Here is a 21,262-nt window from a genome sequence, read left to right as displayed (position 1 = left end):
AAATAGCATTTTCTTGAACAAGCCATGGTCAGTGAAGAAATCAAGAGGGAAATTTAAATTTTTTGAGGTAAATGAAAATGGAAACACAGCAAAATACTAAGAGGGAAGTTTATACCAATAAGAACCTACATAAAAATAATCTCAAATAAAGCTAATGATGCAATTTAAGGAATCTGAAGAGCAAGCATAAATCATCCCCAAAAAAATAGTAGAGAGAAAAAAAACAAAGATCAAAACATGAATAAATGAAATACAGAATAAGTGTGTTTGTGTGTGATCAACAAAATGAAGTTTTTTAAAGATAAAATCAACAAGGCTTTATTTATACTAAGAAAGAAAGAGAAATCAAACAAATAAAATTTAAGAAGAAATGGAAGACATTGTAACTGATACCACAGAAATACATAGAATATTTAGGGACTACTATAAACAACAAATTGGAAGACCTAGAAGAAATGGATAAATTCTTGACACATATAATTTACCATAATTAAACCATGTGGCCATTGAAAACCTAATGAAATCATTTATGAGTAATTAGACTGTATGAACAACAACAACAAAAAATATCTCCCAAATAAGAAAAGTCATGAATTGTATGGTTTCATGGTTAAATTTTACAATTTTTTTAAAAGTAGAACTAATACCAATCTTCTCAAACTATTCCAAAAAATTGACAGGAAGGGATCTTTCCAAAATTATTCTTTGAAGCCAGCATTACTCTAATACCAAAATCTGACAAAAAACACAACACAAAAGGAAAACTACAGACAAATATCCCTAATGAATAAAACTGCAAAAATTTTCATTAAAGTAATAGAAAACTGAATTCAATATCACATGAAAATGATATATACCATAATCAAACTAGATTTATTCCAGGGATGTAGAGATGTTTCAACATACATAAATCAATAAACATAATAAGTCACATCAAAAGAATAAAGAATGAAAAACATATGATCATCTTATTATGTTTAGGAAAATCATTTGATAAAATGCAACATCCCATCATAAAAATCCCTCAACAAATTAGAAATAGAAGGAACATACCTCAACACAATGAAATCTATATAAAACCAAAGCCAACATCATTCTGAATAGGAAAAAAATGAAAGCAATTTTTCTTAAATCTGGTACAAGACAAAGATATTCCATTTACCACAGCTATTCAACATAATACTGTAAGCTTTAATGAGAGCAATTTGGTAAGAAAAAAAAATCAGGGGAGGCCATCCAAATAAGAGAGAAGAAAGTCAAATTATCATATTTACAGATGACATGATTTTATATACAGAAAAACCTACAATCCACTAATAAATTTAGGAAATTGCAGTATACAAAAATCAACATTAAAATCAGTAGAATTTGTATGTACTTTAATTATCTTGCTGAAAAAGAAATTAAGAAAGCAAACCCATTCACAATAGCTACAAAAAAACTAGAAATAATTGTAATCAAGCCAATAATCTTTACAATGAAAATTACAAAGCACTGATGAAGGAAAGATACCAAAAAATGGAAAATATTCCATGTTCATGGATTGGAAGAACAAATATTGTTAAAATTTCTGGAATATCTACAAAACAATTTATAGATTCAGAGCAATCACCATCAAAAAATCAATGGTATTCTTCAAAGATGTAGAAAAAAAATAATCCAAAGGAACACAAAAGACCCTGAATAATCAAAGCAATCTTGAACAAAAGAAGAACCTGAAATCACCTGAATCACCTGAAATCACCTGAAGAACCTGAATTCAAAACATACTTAAAAGCTGTAATACTCAAAACATATGGTACTGGCATAAAAACTGACACACAGACCAATAGAAAAGAATAGAGATTCTCTTCTCAAAGAAAGGGAGAAACTAATTCCACTTGGGAAATTCCAGAGAAAATTCACAAAAAAAATGAAAATAGAAAGTAGACATCATAAATGTGGGTGTAAGCTTTAAGAGAGCTCTTAGTTACTTGCAAATATTATTGTAAAAAGTACCATCAACTTTGTACATTTTGGAATCCAGTGTGATATGAAGCACTAAAAATGTGTAATTATCCAAATATTAAAGATGATAAACATTTAAACCCTTTCAACTATAGTCCAACTGCAGTTCTAAATTGATGTCATAAATATCTAGATTTCCTTTTTTTCCATAAAAAATGTACAATGACAAAACAAATATGTTCTCCAAAAAGTCCAATTTAAACTTACTAAAGTCATTGGGTATCAAAATATATAATAGCAAGTTATAACAAAAAGACCTAGTAATTTATCAGCCTAAAAGTTCAAAAGCAACTTCAAAGAAGGAAAAGTATGAAAGATAAATATTTGTTCAAAAAGTTTTCAATTATCATGTTAAGAAGACAAGAAAAGAGTTACTGACTCATTTCTCAACCTAAAAGTTACTTTGTAATGCAGTGTGTGTATTAGTGTGAAATTTCAGACAATATGTCAATAAACATCATTAAACCTATAAATGTTTTCTATTAACACTGAAAATAATATTCTAGGGGCTGGGGAGATAGCTTGGTTGGTAAAGTGCTTGCCTTACAAGCACAGGGCCCTGGGTTGGATCCCCATCACCAAAAAAAAAAAAAAAAAGAAGAGAAAAAGAAAATAATTTTCTATAATAAATGACTATGGTGAAGTATAAATATAAATATCACATTAGATTTATAATGAGAGTATTACTTATGAAGTGCACATCACAAGATGAAAAATTATATTAGATGTGCTGGTATTTATTGTTTTTGAATAGTATTAGAAGAAAATAGTATTAAAAGAAAAGTTTTTGGCTAAAGATCTGTTGTATCATAACTTTGTCCAATACTAAGCAGTTCTCCATTTGCAGGACTTGCCTTCCATTACCAGTCCAGGCCCTAAACCTTATAAATATCCTCCCTTGACTTCTGCTTACTGAAACACTTGGAAGACTTTCACCCGTTCTTGCTTTCTGAAGTTAAGTCTATTCAATTACTTTGTTTAATCAGCAGGTATTAGAGATCATCATTTACAGGAATCAATGGTCAACAATTAAAACATCAACTTTTTGATTATTCACTCTTTTTCTTTTTTTATGATATTATGTTATAAACCTACAAATGACAGACACTGAAAAATAACCTAGATTATGAAATTTAAATGAGTTGAAAATATATATTCAATAAAAATAGGTTTGTTATTAACTCCAAAAGAACATCTATTTTCTTCTGTACTCAGAATGAACTTTTTAAATTAATTGTTAAAAAACACTTAAATATTCAATTCTCAATAGTTAGTACAGCAGAAATAAAGGACTTATTTCATCCTAACTCAAAAGAACAACAAAGACCTATTGCAAACACACATTCTAAAATTCTGCAGGTTTATACAGACCTCCTTCTTACAATTAGAAGGCTCAAAACTTAAGAGACATTTATTTGTTACAATCTAAAGTGTAGTATTCACAGTTATTAAAATATAATAAAACATCAATACTCAACTTTATTGAATTCTCAGGGCTTTCTTCTAAGTCCTTTAATAAGCTCATGATTTCAATAAATATTAGGAAATGATAATATATCTGTAACCAATTTTAAAATTTGTAGAAATGTAAATAAATTATATATAAATGCTACAGAGACCATTCAAAGATACATATTATTAAACTCAAATAATTCTCCAGTAATTCTTTTTAAAACATCAAAATATAACTTGAAAAAGTCTTCCTGGAGCAAAACCCTTTGATTAGCCATTAATATGAATAAAACTTATAGGAAGAACTTAATGTATACATTTTCAGTACTCTCTAGAAATCATTCTATTCTTCTGTCACTGCTAATAGTGATATATCATTGACAAACCTCATATGATGTTGGTCCAGGAGTAATCTCTTTGGTATCTTCAAACCTTTTTGATGCTTTAACAAATAAGGGTATGGGGCAAGATCTCCTTAAAACAGGATTGTATGCTGCAGGCCCTAGAGAAAAGGAAACACAACAATCAAAATAAAGTATTTGTTAAGATTATTTATTTGGGTCATATGGATGTTATTCTTAGGTTTTTACCTTATATAAAAATGAACAGTGGCTATGAAAAGAGTAATACTGTGACAACAATAAGAAAACACATAAAGAAGATAGTACTATAGGAATATTATAATTTGGGTTATAGTTATTTTGGAAAAAAATATGACATGATACCCCAAATAGTAATGTTCAGAAGACTACTGGAGATTGTTTGAAAAGCTTTGCAGGAAAGATGGTCTGGAGAAAAAGAATGCAGCTAGTTGCTTAGGGGCAATGTTTGAAGTTTTAGTAAATTAAAGAGTAGGAAAGAGAAAAATCAAATAAACAAAGACTGAAATTTTCAGGGCTACATATAAGAAAGGAGGAGAGGAGTCAAAGAGGAAGATAATGCAGTGAATAGAATCTGGCCAGTACAACTTCACTGAAACATATATAGGGAGAATTTATATTTTCTCCATTCATATTTTAACCAACATTCATTGAGTCACTGTCATTTGCCAACCCTGGTATTTTGAGAGAGCGTGAGAGGTCTACCAAACCCAACGTTTCAAGAAGAGAAAAGACTTCATAAGAAGAAGTGTCTTTAGTATAGAGCATATAGAATACTGTATTTCACCACATAATTATTGCTGCCACACAATTACCATGCTCTATTTTTTCAGTCTAAAAATTGGTTTATAACCTTTCATTGCATATTTGTCTCATGGTATAATTCTGAACCTAATGCTGCTTAAAAGACAAACAGAGCAGCAGCATATTTACCAGTGGCATATGGATGCACATTTGTCTTCTCACCCACTAGGTGCCTAGAATTCTCAGTACATGTGCACTGTCAGTATATTTCAAAAAGCCAACTTGAGTGGTTTGTTTAGGGCACTGGAGTAGTAACAGCAAACACACCTTTTATATGTAGCGCTGAGGATGGCACATCAGATAATGAAACTAATGATAGCGGTACAGGATCTTCAGACACAGAAGATTCAATTTTGTAAGTCCATACTTTTCAGCACTGTAGTAAATTTTCTCAAGTGTAATATTTTAGCTATAATTCACAAATCAATAAAAACTAATGTGTTAACATTTATTCCACAAGGGAAAAAATCCTTGCTAAACTGTCACAAAGAAATGATGTGTGCCAATTTGAACTACTCAATTTTAATATACATTCATACATAAGACTGTTTAGTAATAAATGATTTTAAAGTTATACCAGCACAGTTCAAAAAAATATAAGCTTCACATAATGATCGTATCCCACCTTTTTTGCAAAATAAAAAAGTTGGCATAATATCTACAATAACATGGTGAAATATGGTATAACTATAGAACAGTAGCAATGAGTGATTAAATAAAGGGAAATTCAAGAGACACTAGATGAAGAGAGAAAATAAAAACTTTGGGCACATAATATTGACAATGAATACAAACAGTGAAGCAGTAGAGTAGATATAATGATACTAATGGAATACAAAATTAATGCCTCTCTAACATGCAATTCAAAGCTACCTACTCTAAGAATACATTACTGTTGTTACTTAAAATCTAAAATATCTTAGAATTAGTAGGTTCATATAAATCATTTTAATGGTTTTTCTTCATTAACATAGGAAATTTCAAAATTTTATTTATTTTTTAAAATTTATTTTATTGTGAACAAAGAGGGTACAACTTGTTTCTCTGGTTATATGTGAAGTAGAGGCATACCATTTGTGTAATCATACATTTACATAGGGTAATGATATTTGATTCATTCTATTATTTTTTCCTTCCCCCCAACACTCCCACTCCTCTTTTCCCTCTATACAGTCCCTCCTTCCTCCATTTTTGCCTCCCTCCCCCCCCCATTGTGTCATCATCCACTTATCAGCAAGATCATTTGTCCTTTGGTTTTTTGAGATTGGCTTATCTCACTTAGCATGATATTCTCCAGTTTCATCCATTTGCCTGCAAATGCCATAATTTTATTATTCTTTATGGCTGAGTAATATTCCATTGTATATATATACCACAGTTTCTTTATCCATTCATCAATTGAATCACATCTAGGTTGGTTCCACAATCTGGTTATTGTAAATTGAGCAGCTATGAACATAGATGTGGTTGCACCACTGAGGTATGCTGATTTTAAGTCCTTTGGGTATAGGCCAAGGAGTGGAATAGCTGGGTCAAATGATGGTTCCATTCCAAGTTTTCTAAGGAATCTCCACACTGTTTTCCAGAGTGGCTGCCCTAATTTTCATTCCCACCAGCAATGTATGAGTGTACCTTTTTCCCCACATCCTCGCCAACACCTATTGTTGCTAGTATTCTTGATAATTGCCATTCTAATTGGGTTGAGATGGAATCTTAGGGTAGTTTTGATTTGCATTTCTCTTATTACTAGAGATGTTTAACATTTTTTCATATATCTGTTGTTTGCTTGTAGATCTTCTTCTGTGAAGTGTCTGTTCATTTCCTTAGCCCATTTGTTGATTGGGTTAGTTGTATTCTTGGTGTAGAGTTTTATGAGTTCTTTATAGATTCTGGAAATTAGTGCTCTATCTGAAGTATGAGTGGCTTCAGCTAGAGCACTAATTTCAAAATTTTAAATAGAAGATAACACTGAGGCTCTAGTGTAATCATCCTAATATAATTTAAAATAATGGTATAGATATTCAAAGGTATAAAATCCTTGTAAAAAGCTAATGCATTTTGATCTATCTGAAAAGAAACTGTGTGTGTGTGTGAGTGTGTGTGTGTGTGTGTGTGTGTGGCTTTACAGATTTTCATTCCCAACCTAATTTTGCATGGAAAAATGTATCCATTACTGCAATACCCAGAAAAGACACAAGTTATCATCAGAAATTATCATCAGTCAGTTAATTGAAATTTTCAACAATAACTATAATGATTTATAAAGGTTAATGAAACAGGTAAGTCTATTATCCAAACACTATTGTAATGGTAAGTTTCATTTTCAATTATGAAGAAATATAATCTACCCTCTGCCCTTCCCATCATGCTATAGCAACTGATAAATATGTACATTGATGGCTATAACTTACTAAAACCAAAGAAATTATTCAAATGTTGTCATAGTGGATTTCTTTGTATTGGAATTCCTTTGAGGAGCATTAAGTGAAGCAAAACTTCTTTTAATATTCATCTTGCTACATTTTAACACTTAGCTTGCTTTAAGCTATAGAGTATTTAAAAAGGTTTACTTTGTTTAATCTTAAAATATATTTTCAATTACATATTCTACTGCTTATGTGATACAGGTCAGAGACTTACATTGCTTCACCAGCTCTGATTCACAGCTGGATTATGCAGAATCTATCTCCTATTTATATACCAAAATACCACATTTTAATCACAGGCCATGGAAGAAGAAAACTTCTCATTCTAAATCAAACACCTATGAAAAGTCTGCCTGATTCATGACTAGTATATAATAGGAAATTCAAAAGCAGGTGATTCTTATAATTACATATTTTCCAGCCCCATGGCAACTCAGTCTCTATGAAATGTCAACCAATGCTACAGGGCAAAAATGGAAGGGAAAGGGAATAATGAGTAATTTAAAATAAAAGTTTATGCTTCTGGCCCTTCAGTATGACCGTTTTGGTACACTATAGTGGACTCCAAAATAACTTCTATAAAACTTCAAAACCTCAAATTAAAAAAAAAAATCACTGTCTTCATGAGCTAAAATTTATAAATCATGCATTCATTCTTACTTATGAATATTGAGTCCATTTTCATGTGATGGTGACAGGAAGCGACTGAAAGTGAATATCCTCTATATGAGTGTATCTTTATGAATTAAAAAACATTTAGAAAATTGTTTGTTGAAATGGCATGCCTTTGAAATGCCATACAGAGAGATTATATTTTTATAGAACACATTTTTCTCACTGATTTTATTTTTCAGCTTTACAAATAAAGTAACAGCAAAGACAAAAGGTTAGTTTACAAAGAAATGTTATAAAGTCAGACAGAGACTTTAGATTTAAAGCTCTTCTACTGCTTCTAGGACTTAATTTGATTAAATGGTACTTCAGATTATTACCACTGAATTACAAAGTCTATGAAATTGAGATTACAGGTAATCAGGAAAAAAGATTTCCCATATTACATAAAATTTTCAAGCAAATTTTTCATGTATTTACCATCCCATTAACTTCTCTGTCCAAAAACAAAATGGTATTATATATTTTTATAAAATAGAAAACTTTACTCCTTTAAATATTTAAGGATGATATCTTAGTTACTACAGGGTATCCAGGAATTATTGCCAACACCATCCCTAGGATAATTATAATACACTCCAAACTAAGCAGACTGAGAAATGAAACTATTGGAGTCTACCTAAATCATGCACCTGTTAAGGTGTGTGTTCCTAGCACTGATTCAGCAATAGGGCTGTCACTGTTATAAAACATAAATACAAATTCCATGGATTTGACTTGATTTAACTATCTCTTCAGACAGCAATGCCTGTTTGTGCATTTCTAAGTACATAATTATAAAAAATGTGCATCCATAGCCCTGTCAAATGAAGTCTTTGAATTGCTGCTATAGAAAAAGATAATTTTACTCTCCAATAACTTGAATACATTGTAAGTAAATTTGAATGAATTTCACTAGTCTTAAAAATGTAGGTTTAACACAGTTTTGTATGAATTATAAAGAACCAACTGGAAGACTAATAACCTAAAATCAATTTGTGTTTACAGAAAAGTAAATAAGTAACACATGAATGATTTTATTAATGAATGAACAAAGTTATCAAATAACCTAAAATTGTCTTCAAACTAAATAAAATAACACAATTAGCTTATAATAGTAGCAAGTTTTTATTCCATAACTGAAATGTCACTTTGGTTTTATATTCTATTGTTCACATTTTATAATTTTGAAATTGAATGCCAATAAACTCATCTAAATAAAAAGTCAAGTAAGTCCCAATACACATTCAAAGTTCTCTTAGATCACCATCATTATTTTAGCACTGAATTCAGACTCAATTAATAAAGCATTTCCTTACTGGCACCTATCTCTGAAAATCTTATATGTAAAAATCAGGGTAATGCTATATATCTTTATAGGATATGTCACATCACAGAGTAAGCTACGTAAGTTCTTTAAATAGAAATACTTAGTTTATTTTTTAAGTAATCAAAACATTTGCTTAATATTAAATCAAACTAAATTGTTTAAGAAAGCTATAGTAAATGAGCTATGATTTGAAGCAAACATTAAAGGAAATGACTAATTTTTACCATTTAAATTGTGACTACTTGACATTTTCTGAACTTGTTAAAAATTGTGAATCCCCTAAGTATGTTTGGATTTGAATATGTTAACATCTTTTTTGGATAGGCCTGACAGAATAAGGCTAGAATCACAGAGTTTACAGTTAATCTGAAAGGAGCCTACATGATTTATTTAGTGATAAGCCAAGGTTAAAATACCATTTGTAACTTAAATTAACAGATTCTGCATCCTAAAACAAGTACATTTTATAAATGAAAGAAATAAGAATGGTTTTCATGCTTAAATGTTCATTAAATGTTTACATTCATCAGAGATTAAAGAATAGGTTAACCATTGAATATCTCAGAAAGCTTGTGTTTCTTTTTAATAAGCCTAAATCTATTTACACATATAAATCTAAATAAGATATTTTTTCTTCACTCTGTACTTTCTGTTTACTCTGATCCTGTGGGCATATAATGCAAATATTTTCTAATATAATGCCATGCCTTCTTGGAATAATATACAACAGACTGAGAATTCAGCAGGATTCTTCCCTTTCAAGGCTTCTCATAGCCTACCACTGGTTAAATTCAATCAACAATAATAAGATTGGAATTTTTTATATTAATGACTACTTCCAAATAGTTAAGGGTTTCTACATCTGGTTTCATACCTACAACCCTTAGGGATTCTTCATTATCCTTAAATAGCTTTGAACGTGTTAGCCAATGACCTCTGGCTGTGTTACATGGTTTGAAATATTAGGAAAAACAAAAGATTGTATGTACTACCACATATTTCAAATTAATCTTCCTCAAAGTGTGGCTTATAGGCAAAGGCATCATCATCATCCCAATTAGTGTTAAAAGTAGATTCTTGCAAGAATGGAGGAAGGAGGGACTGTATAGAGGGAAAAGAGGGTTGGGAGGGGTGGGGGGGAAGGAAAAAATAACAGAATGAATCAAACATCATTACCCTACGTAAATGTATGATTACCCAAATGGTATGCTGTTATTCCATGTACAAACAGAAACAACATGTATCCCATTTGTTTACAATAAAAATAAAGTAAAAAAAAAAGTAGATTCTTTAGGTTCTTGCCAAAATAATAAATAATATTCTCTGAAAGTTGGACCAAGAAAATAAAAGTTCAATAAAACTCATTGCTTTAGACTTTGAAACTACAAAAATTTAGTACATTGCTGTTCTCAAGTATATTTAAATGTTAAATTCTTTTTTCTCTTCAAATAATTTCAAGAACAAGTAATCCTGAAATTCTTGATGAGACTATAATTTAATCTAGAATGTTATCAGAATCTCTCACGTCTCTGTGCCTACCTATCACAACAACAAATGCTGAAATGACTGAATCAGGGAAGAGTCAACTTAAGAATTACCTTGAATTTATTCATGTAATTTTAAACATGCTAACCATCCTCTTTCATTTTACTTTATTTTCAGTAATAGATGATATAGCACATAAATGTTTACAAATATGTTTAGAACAATGGTTACTTGAGAGGAAAGATTAATTAGTGGGAGATTGGTTTTATAAAGATAAGAGATCTGCTTTTTAGTGTATATCCTTTAACTTAGTATAAATTTTGTCCTGAGAATATTGTACTGTTTCAATCTTGGACCAAATTTATAAAACTTATTTCATGATCATGGAAGATATCATTCTTTCAAGAACAAATATATTCTCATTTACTATTTTACTTTAGCCTATTATTTTCCAGAATAAATCTTAAACTTAAATTTAAGTTCAAGTTCTCTTCACTTATCCATGTGATGTGACCTTGGTAAATTCTCTAAACCTACCTAAGCTTATTTTTCTCCTTTGTAAAAGAGGGATAAAATAGCCCAGAGAAGTTAAGTAATTTTTGCAAAGTTACACAATAAGAACAAAATCATTCAAGTACTTTTAATCCTTGGAACATCCCTAAAAAGAGGAAGGTGAAAAATATTAATTAAATTTTATAGGAAACTAAATTTTTAAATAGCAGAGTTGTGACTCTGTGATTTTTAACAGCACTTTTCACTACTTCACACTGCTACTTAATCTTTACAACCTCCAAAAACATCAAATACACTAAACAAACATCAGATTAATTAAAAAAGAATATTAGACTTCTATCTGAACATAATATTTTCCTAACAGCATAATTGGGTATAGGAGATGGAATTGACTGAAGTCTAGTTGATAAATTCAAGGATTTTGTTCCTAGATAATTAACTCATTAGCATAACCAAAAGTAGATTTAATTTTTCTTTTATATCTATATTCTAAATTATAAAGGTATAAACAAATTTAAGGGAAACACAAATGTCATAATCCTAAAGATCAAGTTGTCTTCAAATCTCCATATTGACTGCCTGCTTGGTGTCAAGGTTGCTGCACACTGCTACTTTCTAAGCTTGTTCTAAATAACCATTTTTTAAACACCTAAGCTTAAATGTTATTTTCCTAGAATACAATAGTCTAGAATACAATAGTACTACATCCCATCTTTTGGTGGAGGCTGCCTCTCTGTGGCAGAATGCAACGTGTCATGTTCTCTAAGGTACAATTTTCTCTCTCTCTTTTTTTTTTTTTTTTTTTTAACTGGGAAGGAAAGATCTGCATGGGACGCAAAAATATGTAGATTTAAATACAGAATTTTTACTGCTTCTTTCAGGATCTATTTTTGGCTTCATGTTTGAAGAGGTCTTTGAACCCGAAGGAACAGTCTCACTCACTTAGGTAAGCATATATATCTAGAGGTAAAAATACTCTTTCCTTAAGTAACAGAAATAAAGTAAAATAGAATTGCTCAAATAGAATGGTCTTGTGTACTGTCTGTTTTGAAAGCTGAAGTCATTATTCACTTTACACTGAGTGACCTCTGCTGGTCAGAAAGACACATATTAATAGATACCATACCTACCAAGAGGGAAGTTATCTTAATTTCTGAATTACTTATATATATGTGTGTCATAAGATGATGCCTGCAGAATAATACAGAAATACATATTTCAGACACTAAAAGTCAAGAAGCAAATATCAAATGAATTTTTTTTAAAAAAGTTAATTTTTTTTCCACTGATAATCAATTTTAGTTGAAATGAAAGTGGGCACTGGAGGTCTTATTATAACACTTATTTAGGAAAGAAATATGCTCTGTAATAAAACATTTTAATTTTTTATATTTTTAACCATGTAACAAATGGAAGATTAGCATTTGTATACTTTTAACTGAAAGGAACAGATCTCTCCATCATAAGTATATGACTTGTTATATCTCGTAAATAAAGGATTTATTTAATTAAGCAATATAGTCACAGATTTGACATTTACCTTCTCTAAAATGGAATATGCTACCTTATCAGAAACAGTAAGAACTAATTAGGACAAGATACCCAGAGGGTGATAGTAAACCTTTTAATAACCAATATCAAGATGTATTTTTTTAACCATAGTTATACCAAAAATCGTGAGTGAGAAAACTGCAGATCCCTTCTCTTCATGATTTTAATGGAAGTCAAGACCTTTGACTTGAAGTACACCAATAAAAACATTAAAGTAGCATGCAAATATTTTGATAAGAAAATTATTATAAACCCTGATTGCTAATTATTGCAAAATCTCCTTCCCCTCTTTTTTTTTTTTTTTTTAACAATGTCCAGGGGGGGAAAAAGAAACATATTTGTTCTCTGCTTCAGCAAATGCTGAAATCTATTTATATGCAAATAAGCTATCCATTATTAGTATGAAAAGAGACTTGTGCATAAAGGGAGAAATAAATTATCACTAGAAGCCATTAATGAAATCTATTTCAAAACATAACATTTTACAAGAGCCCTCACTCATGTAATATTTGTTTAAGCCTTGAGGGGAAATGGTGAGTTCTATACTTAGATGAAGCCTGATACTACATTATTTCCCATGCCAATTTGTTTTATAAAATGCATTTATCCCTTCCTTAGAAATGACAAATGTAACTCCAGTGAGTCTTTTTAGAGAACTTCATCATTGAAATCAATGTGCCCTATGTTTACTCCCTAATTGCCAGACTTTGGTGGGGAGGTATTTTTGCTCTGTTACAATGTTATTTCTCAAGATTTAAAATATCAGTTGTTTTTATACTTAATAGTAATGTACAAAGAGGTGAGTTTTAAGAAAAAGCATTACCCTTTCTGGGATAAGATGGATATCCATGAGAAGAACAAAGTAAGCCATAATCAATAGGCCTATAAAATAATTTCAAATGACTTATCCCTTTTGAGTTTCTGGTTTTGTTCTTTAGTTCATAAATCTTTTGTTTTGCTCAGATTTGAACTTCTTTTTTTGCAGATAATTCTTCTTTCTGACATCTTCTTATTTTTTTTTTTTTTACTTTTGAGATTTTTAGTAAGAAGACTTTCTTCACTTCTTAGACTGCAATGACATTCTCTAAGATTTTTCCCTATAATCTTTATAGTTTTACCTTTTTACTTATGTGTATAATCCATCTAGATTCCATCTTTGTACATGGTATTTTGTAAAGATCTAATCTTTTCCTATTCAGTAAGTGTGTCGGTGTTCCCAGTAGGTCCTACTAAATAAATTTCTTTACCCACTGATTTGTGGTGACATATTTACAATAAATTGTCTACATATATGCATGCATCTATCTCTGAGGGTATTTTTTCTGTTTAATAATCCATTTGTCTTGCTTTTGTGTCAAAACTGCAATGATTTTATTAATACAGATTTATCGTGTTTTAATAAATGATATAGGAATTCCTTCACTTCCTACCCCTTCTTAGCTCTTCACATACCTTTATTTGTACATACATTTGAATGTGTTTATCAATTTCTTCAAAAGTCCAAGGGAATCTATGTGCAATTACATTTACATGTTAAGACAGAGAAAACTAAAATCTTTATTAAATTTCATTGTATTCAAAAGTGTAGGATAGCCTTCAATTAAACAGATCATTATTTATGCACATTAATAGAATTTAGTTAAGTCCTAGAAACTATTCCAGCAAATGTGAAGAATTTTCTAATTAGTTCCAGTAGTTTCTGGGATTTTAAAACATTGCTATAGCTGGATGCAGTGATGCACACCTGTAATTCCAACAGCTTGGGAGACTGAAGCAGAAGGATCATGAGTTCAAAGCCAGCCTTAGCAACTTACCAAGGCCCTAAGCAACTGAGCAAGGTCTAGGTTCAGTTCCCAGTACAAAATAACAAAACAAAACAAAACCAAAAAATGCTATAAAATGTTTTAATCTTCAATTTAAAGTAGTTTTAACTCTTTTCTTCCCATTTTTAATGTTCTTCTGTGGTCTTAAAATATGCTATTCTTTGATATTCATATGAACTACTTACTTTGTTAAGATGTGGTAACTGTGGATATCTTCCTTCCTTTAAGAAAAATTGTGTAGGTTTTAGATTTATAGCCTTTATCAAGTTAAGAAACTTGTGTTCACAATTTTCTGAGTTCTTTTGTGTTTTTATCACAAATAGGTGAATGTAATTAAAAGATTGTCTCTGTAGTTATTTATTGTATTTCCTTAAAGAGACATTACAGAGGGTTGGGGAGATAGCTCAGTTGGTAGAGTGCTTGCCTTGTAAGCACAAGGCCCTGGGTTTGATCCCTAGCACCAAAAAGAAAAAGAGACATTACAGAAAAATGAGAACACTGTAGAATGCACTGCTAGCCAAACTGTTCTTGACTCTAACCCTGCTGGTTTATCTTCGCCATTAGGTGACTTAAACAGTTTGGGATGCAACATTCTTCTACCTTATCATTCCTCACTGTGCTTCATGCTGGCTCTTCAGAAAAAAGAGCATAGGGAAATGAGGATAAGATATTATGGCAGAAAGGCAATCAGGTGTTCTTCTTATTTATTCCAAAGCAAAGTCCACAAATCAATAGATCAATGTCTCTGCCAAACAACATAGATTTGCAAGTCAAAACTGTTGTTAAACAAGGTAACAAGAATTTCACATTTTGAGAGATGAAACAGTTTCTATGGGTAGATGATGATAATGATAGCTTACAATATGAATGTATTTAATGCCACTAAATTGCATAGTTTAAAATAGCTGAGATGGTAAACTTTATATTATGTGTATTTTATCACAATTTTTTAAAAAGATAATTTTAAGTTCCAAATAACTGCATAAAAATAATGATGCATATATAAAGCTAACCAAAATGCAGAAAAATGTAGACTGATTCCATTAGTTATAGAAGTAAAATACAAATTATTTTCTATGCCAAGAATATTCTACTTGGAGAAAAAAGAAAAAAAAAAAAGGTCATGACTTTGAAACCACGGAAAGAAAATTGATCTTTGCATTCTACTTACCTCACCACTGAGTAATTTCAAATGTTTATCTCTGATAGTTTGAAGGAATAAAGCAAAAGTCTATTGCTTTTCTCTAAGTTCTTCTATACAATTTGGTTTGTTAGTGTATGAATGTATCATACACACACACAAACACACACACAATACATACATGTAGACACGTATGTAATACAACCAAGTTCACAAATGCCTCCTCCAACTGATTCCTTTCATTCAATCTGCTGTGATGTTTCTTAAGTTTGGTAAGAATTGTGAAAATCCATGCAAACTGTAAATGAAATCCTAGTTAAATACCGTTTTCATCTCTGTGGTTGGTTTCTAAAACTGCATTTTACAGAGGTAGAAACAGTTTTGAAAGAAGGGATATGCATTGAACTGAAATACTTGAGTCTTTAAAGGCATTTGAAATTCATAAAGTCATCAGAACGAATGGGTGAAATTTAGACACATAATTATTCATAGTTTAATATCTAGAGTAAGATACCATTAAAAGGTAAAATTGTATAAATATATTAGACATATACCATGTGCATGCATATATATTTTTATATAATAATGATTTATCACTCATGATTACTAATTAACTTTATTTTTACCTTTTTAATTATTTATATTCCTCAATAAAACTATTTAAAAATTAAAATAAACTGTCATTTATATGAATGCGATCATTGTATACTTAATTTTTCAGCATTAGTTTAATTGTACTTCAATATGTTTGCTATATAAATAGTCTAAAGACAGGGGAAGATGGCAATGTTTATTTATCATTTATCAGACACAACTTCAACTCAAGTTTTTCTAAGTACTGATGCATTATTCCCCCAGGTCTTTTCTACAGATTAAACATTTTCACAGGATGCTAGTTGCTACCAAACATGGTAAAATATTCTGTGGTCAAATAAACTTGAATTAAACATAGTTAAAAATAAGTTTCTTTACTGTAGTTCATATAAGAACCTCTGATATGGTAATTCAGACATAAAGAACAAGTACACCAGTGTAAATTTCCAACGCATTTGATCATGGACTGCTTTTCTTTCTGTTTGTATGTATGTATGTATGTATGTACGTATGTATTTTTACAATCTTCTCAAAGAATTAGGGTTTGTGTAAAACTAGGAATTACTGGTTCCTAGGATAGGCATATAAGTTACTCAGTTTCTAATGTTTCTACCAATTCTAAAATTTTAATGACGGTCTTAGTTATTATGATGGTTAAAAAGCACAAACGAAAGAAAGCAGAGATAAATTACAACAGGCATTCTTCTACTCATCAAAAAATACAAAGTAAATTAAAGCTAAATAGTTCACATCAAACATCCATTTATATCATCTTTGGTTTTGGATATTATGGAACTATACTTTCTTTAATTTGCATCATTAGTCATGTTTAGCAAATGCATATTGTTACCTATTCAAATAATAGCTTGATCAGTTCAGCATGTAATATCTTCAGTTGGCCATAAAATATGAACCAAAAAATTTCATCAATAGTGAACAGTACTGTCTATAATTGGCCACAGCTGCAAGGAACTTATTCATTTATATTCTCTTCAACCAATCTTCTAATAAAAAAAATACAAATTTCAACAGTATAGTATCTGTTATAAGTCTGAAACTTGCAAGATAGAATTATATAATAAAGGCAAATATGGGTAATCAGAGGAATGAAATATTTTTGGTATTCAGAAGTTAATTCCAAATAGTGGTTTATAAAGACCTTTTATAACATAAATGACATTTTTATTGCTATTGGTATTTTTTAAATTTCATATGGGGTAAAAAATAAAAGTCATCTAAGTAAGTGGAAATTATTTGCTTTTAGGTTGAAAAAAATCTATACAATAAAAGTTGCTATCATCTTAATTTACTTCGTCTTCTATACGGTCGGGTTAATTTAGTCAAAATTCTCATAAATAGAATTAATCTTAGTGAAAGTCTTATACAACCCAGGAAAGAGTCACTTTCAAATAAGAACATAACTATTGAAGCAACTGACCCAGAACCAAGAAAAAAAAAAGTTTTATAAGGAAAAAGGTCAGTTGGAGTTATACAATCTATTTGAAAGATTTGAACAAATCTCTCAGAAGGTCATACAGAAATCTTATATCATTATTAGGCTACAAAAATATTTGTGAATCACATTTGTATACAGGGTTAATATTCAAAATATATAAGGAACACATTCAATACCAAAAAAAAAAATACTTCTCAAATGGTGTTATACAAACAGCTCATAAGTGTATGAAACACCTGTTTGCTTTGTCTTCATCCTACAACATTAATCATTAGAAGAAGACAAATTAAGACCACAATGAAAAAACACCCTACATTTGTTAGGATGGGTATTATTAAAAGAAAAAATAGATTGAAGACACCAAGTGTTGGAGAGAATGGGAGAAAGGGGAACCTGTCTGTATTGTTGGCAGGAAGGTAAATTGGTAGAACTGTCAGGAATAACAGTAAGAAGAGTCCTTAAAATTTGTTTAAAATAAAACTGCTATATGACCCAAGGATTTCTGTTCTGAGTATTTACCCAAAGGAAACAAAGTCAGCATGTCATAGAGATGTCTGTAATTCCACATTCATTTTGGCATTATTCACAGTGGCCAAGATATGGAAACAACCTAAGAGTCCATAGAGAGACAAATGATAAATTGTGATGCATATGTATGAATGTATACACACATAAACACACACACACACGCACACACACGCACGCACACACTGGAATATTATTCACCCTTGAAAAAGGAGATTCTGACATTTGCAAAAGCATGGATGAACTTGAAGGACATTTAAAACAGAATAGCCAGACACAATACTACATAATTTCTCCCATACGTGGAATGTCTAAAAAAGAAAATCAGATAGAAACAAAAGCATAGGGTTTACCAGAGGAAGGGATGAAGGGGAGTGGGGAGAAGAAAGAGGGGGTGAACACAAGGGGAGATGTAGGTCAAACAGTTGGAATGATATAGGATGAATAAGTCTAAAGAGCTAAAGAGGAGTATAAGGACTAAAGTTAATCATAACATATTGTATAATGGAAATTTTCTAAGAGCACAGATTTCAGGTGCTTTTACCACACACGCAAAAATACCTTTATGAAAGGAAGGATATATTAATTGGTTTGATTGCAGTAATCATTACACAGTAATCATTATGCAATGCATATGTACATCAAAGGATCATGTTATATATCTTAAAATATACTGTAAAATATTTTAAAATAGCAAATAAAGCTATATGTCATTAAAAATGAAGCACATTTTTTTCAGGAATCCATGGAATGAGAGATAGGAAGAAAAACTATAATTTTTCTCTTAAATGTTTATTTTTGTTTTCTCTTAAGATGTATGTTATAGAGTATCAAGAGCTAACACATAGAAGACTTTGATTATACCGTAAACAATACTCATTTCTTAGATCGATATTGCCCAAAATGTTAGTTTATTATCCTCCACGTCTAGTGCTTTACCTTTGTACAGAAAGGCTGCTTTTAAATATTTCAGAGTGAACAAGAGATGAGATTAAACATACTTAGATAAAGGATTTGACATTTTGACCATTATCTCATTTACATAGACTTCATCATGTTTACACAAACAATTGTGAATTTTAAATCATTATTCTGCAAGACTACAATAAACCAAAAATAGTGCAATTTTTTTCAAACTCTTCTGTTTAAATCATCTATCAATAATTAATCTTCCACTTAAAATTCTTGATAGCTAATCTAATGAAACTACAGTTAAGGACGATTCCATATCCTTTGTCTTCTGCTCAATAAAGTGCTAATTCATCGCATCTTGATGCTACAGGGTATACAAAGAGGGAAAACTAATCAAATTATATCTTTAAAAAATTCCAGGACAATAAAAAAGGGCAATGAGACAAATGTCTATATGTCTATAGTGCAAATAAAACAAGATAGGTATTGTGAGTTCTGTGGGCTCTAAAGTGAGAAATTTCACCTGGTTGGTAGAATGAGAAAAAGTTTTCACTAAAAAAAATGCTATTTTAAATAGGTCTAGAAAAAGCAAGTGATATTTTGCTAAGAAGATGCAAGTGAAAGCAATTCCCAGTTAAAGGAAAGAAGCAGTGTAAGTCCTCATATAGCAAATTACAAGACATGTTTTGAGAACTGATGGTATAATTTAATTAAATGATATAGTAGAATACCAGAAAATGGAGAGAATGAAGAATAGAGAAGACAGGACTGAAACGGAAAGTTTTGGGGCTGTAATAAATAGAATGAAGCCTTTGCATTAATCTAAAAGTCAATAGGTCAATAGTGAGCTTGGGAATTGGCATGATCAGAGATGTGTTTTAGGAGACCTTTGAACCACTCATCTTTCCACATAGCTAAGAATTTTAAAATGGCTTCTGAGATAATGATATTCTTTTCTTTTCTTTTGTAATATTTTCTATAGAGTAAATTTGACAATTCTATCCATGTTACTCAGAATATATAATATGTTGTATTCTGAGTAAAATAAACTACAAGTATAAACCCTAAGGCAATTATTATATAGTCTTATGTTGATGTCAAATGGCTTCTCATGGGAGAAATAGAGAATAGCTGAGGAGTGCTAGTATCCCATTATTCATGTTTATTAACTTCCCACAAATATTTGATTGGAGTTCTTTTTATACCAAACATTTGCCAAAATAGTAAATTTTAGTTTAGTAAGTTTTAATTGAGATGATTATTCATGTCAATTTTCTATTACTGTATTAAGAAAATTAAATCAGATTATAAGGTTTGAGTGGAACTTTGCAGTAAATTCCTTTTTTGTTGTTGTTGTTATCATCTGCTCTTCACATACAAGAGCATGATGATGCATTAAAAAGTGTTATTCCAATTACCAGAGATTTCTCTTTGTTTGATACCACCATTGTAGTATCTTCAGAAATAGATCTTTATAAAATCACCTACTCAGTCAACATAGAAACAAGTTACTCATAGTTTAAGAGTCAAGAAACATGCTTTCAGTATGGTCAAATTTATGAACCTATATTTTTACTTCAAAACATTGACCTAACCCAGAACAGTTTTAAAATTTAAGTCATCCTGACCTTCTCTTTGAGAGATAATTGCTCAAAACTAAACGAAGCTGAACAGAAAAGTGTCCTTAATCCAATAAATCAAATTAACCTCAGTTAAAAGCAATTATGGCATAATTTTATTGCACTTTAAATTAATCTATAAAATTTTGTGTTAAACTTTGAACAAAAGTTATTTTGAAAAAAACTGTTTTTCCTTCTTCATTTTCCCTCATTGTCTATAGATTTCATGAGAAATCATCTCATATATTCATTCACAAAGCCATTAAATTATGCTACATTATAAAATATCACAGCCTGATGTATCTCATTAAAATAAACCTTTTCACCACATAAGACCTTTAGTAAAATTAAAATGCCATAAATAAAATGTCAGAAAAAACTGTTATCTTAATATCTACAGGAAAACAGAATTTAGCAAAAACTTGGATGAATATGAGCCTTACACACATACTGAGTTATATAGGATAATAAAACTAAATTAAAATTCACTTGAGAAAATTTGGGGAAGCACCTACCATATATGTATTATTTTATCTTTACAAAAACATGTATCTGAGCCAATTAAAAAGCAGATAACAAAGCAACAAAATGAA

General features: G+C 30.3%; 1 protein-coding gene across 1 annotated transcript in view; it reads right to left on the bottom strand.

Annotated features, from left to right (window-relative positions):
• Stpg2 (sperm tail PG-rich repeat containing 2) overlaps positions 1 to 21,262 on the bottom strand; it is a 618,919-nt gene that overhangs the window by 221,325 nt on the left and 376,332 nt on the right. Inside the window, exon 12 of the mRNA XM_047566745.1 lies at positions 3,846 to 3,961. Within this exon, the coding sequence (XP_047422701.1) occupies positions 3,846 to 3,961 (116 nt within the window). The remainder of the gene's footprint in view (positions 1 to 3,845; positions 3,962 to 21,262) is intronic.

The sequence above is a fragment of the Sciurus carolinensis genome, chromosome 10, assembly GCF_902686445.1.
Source record: "Sciurus carolinensis chromosome 10, mSciCar1.2, whole genome shotgun sequence".
Classification (NCBI taxonomy): Eukaryota; Metazoa; Chordata; class Mammalia; order Rodentia; family Sciuridae; genus Sciurus; species Sciurus carolinensis.
The sequence above is the reverse complement of the archived record's forward strand: the minus strand, read 5'-3'. Positions and strand labels throughout refer to the sequence as shown.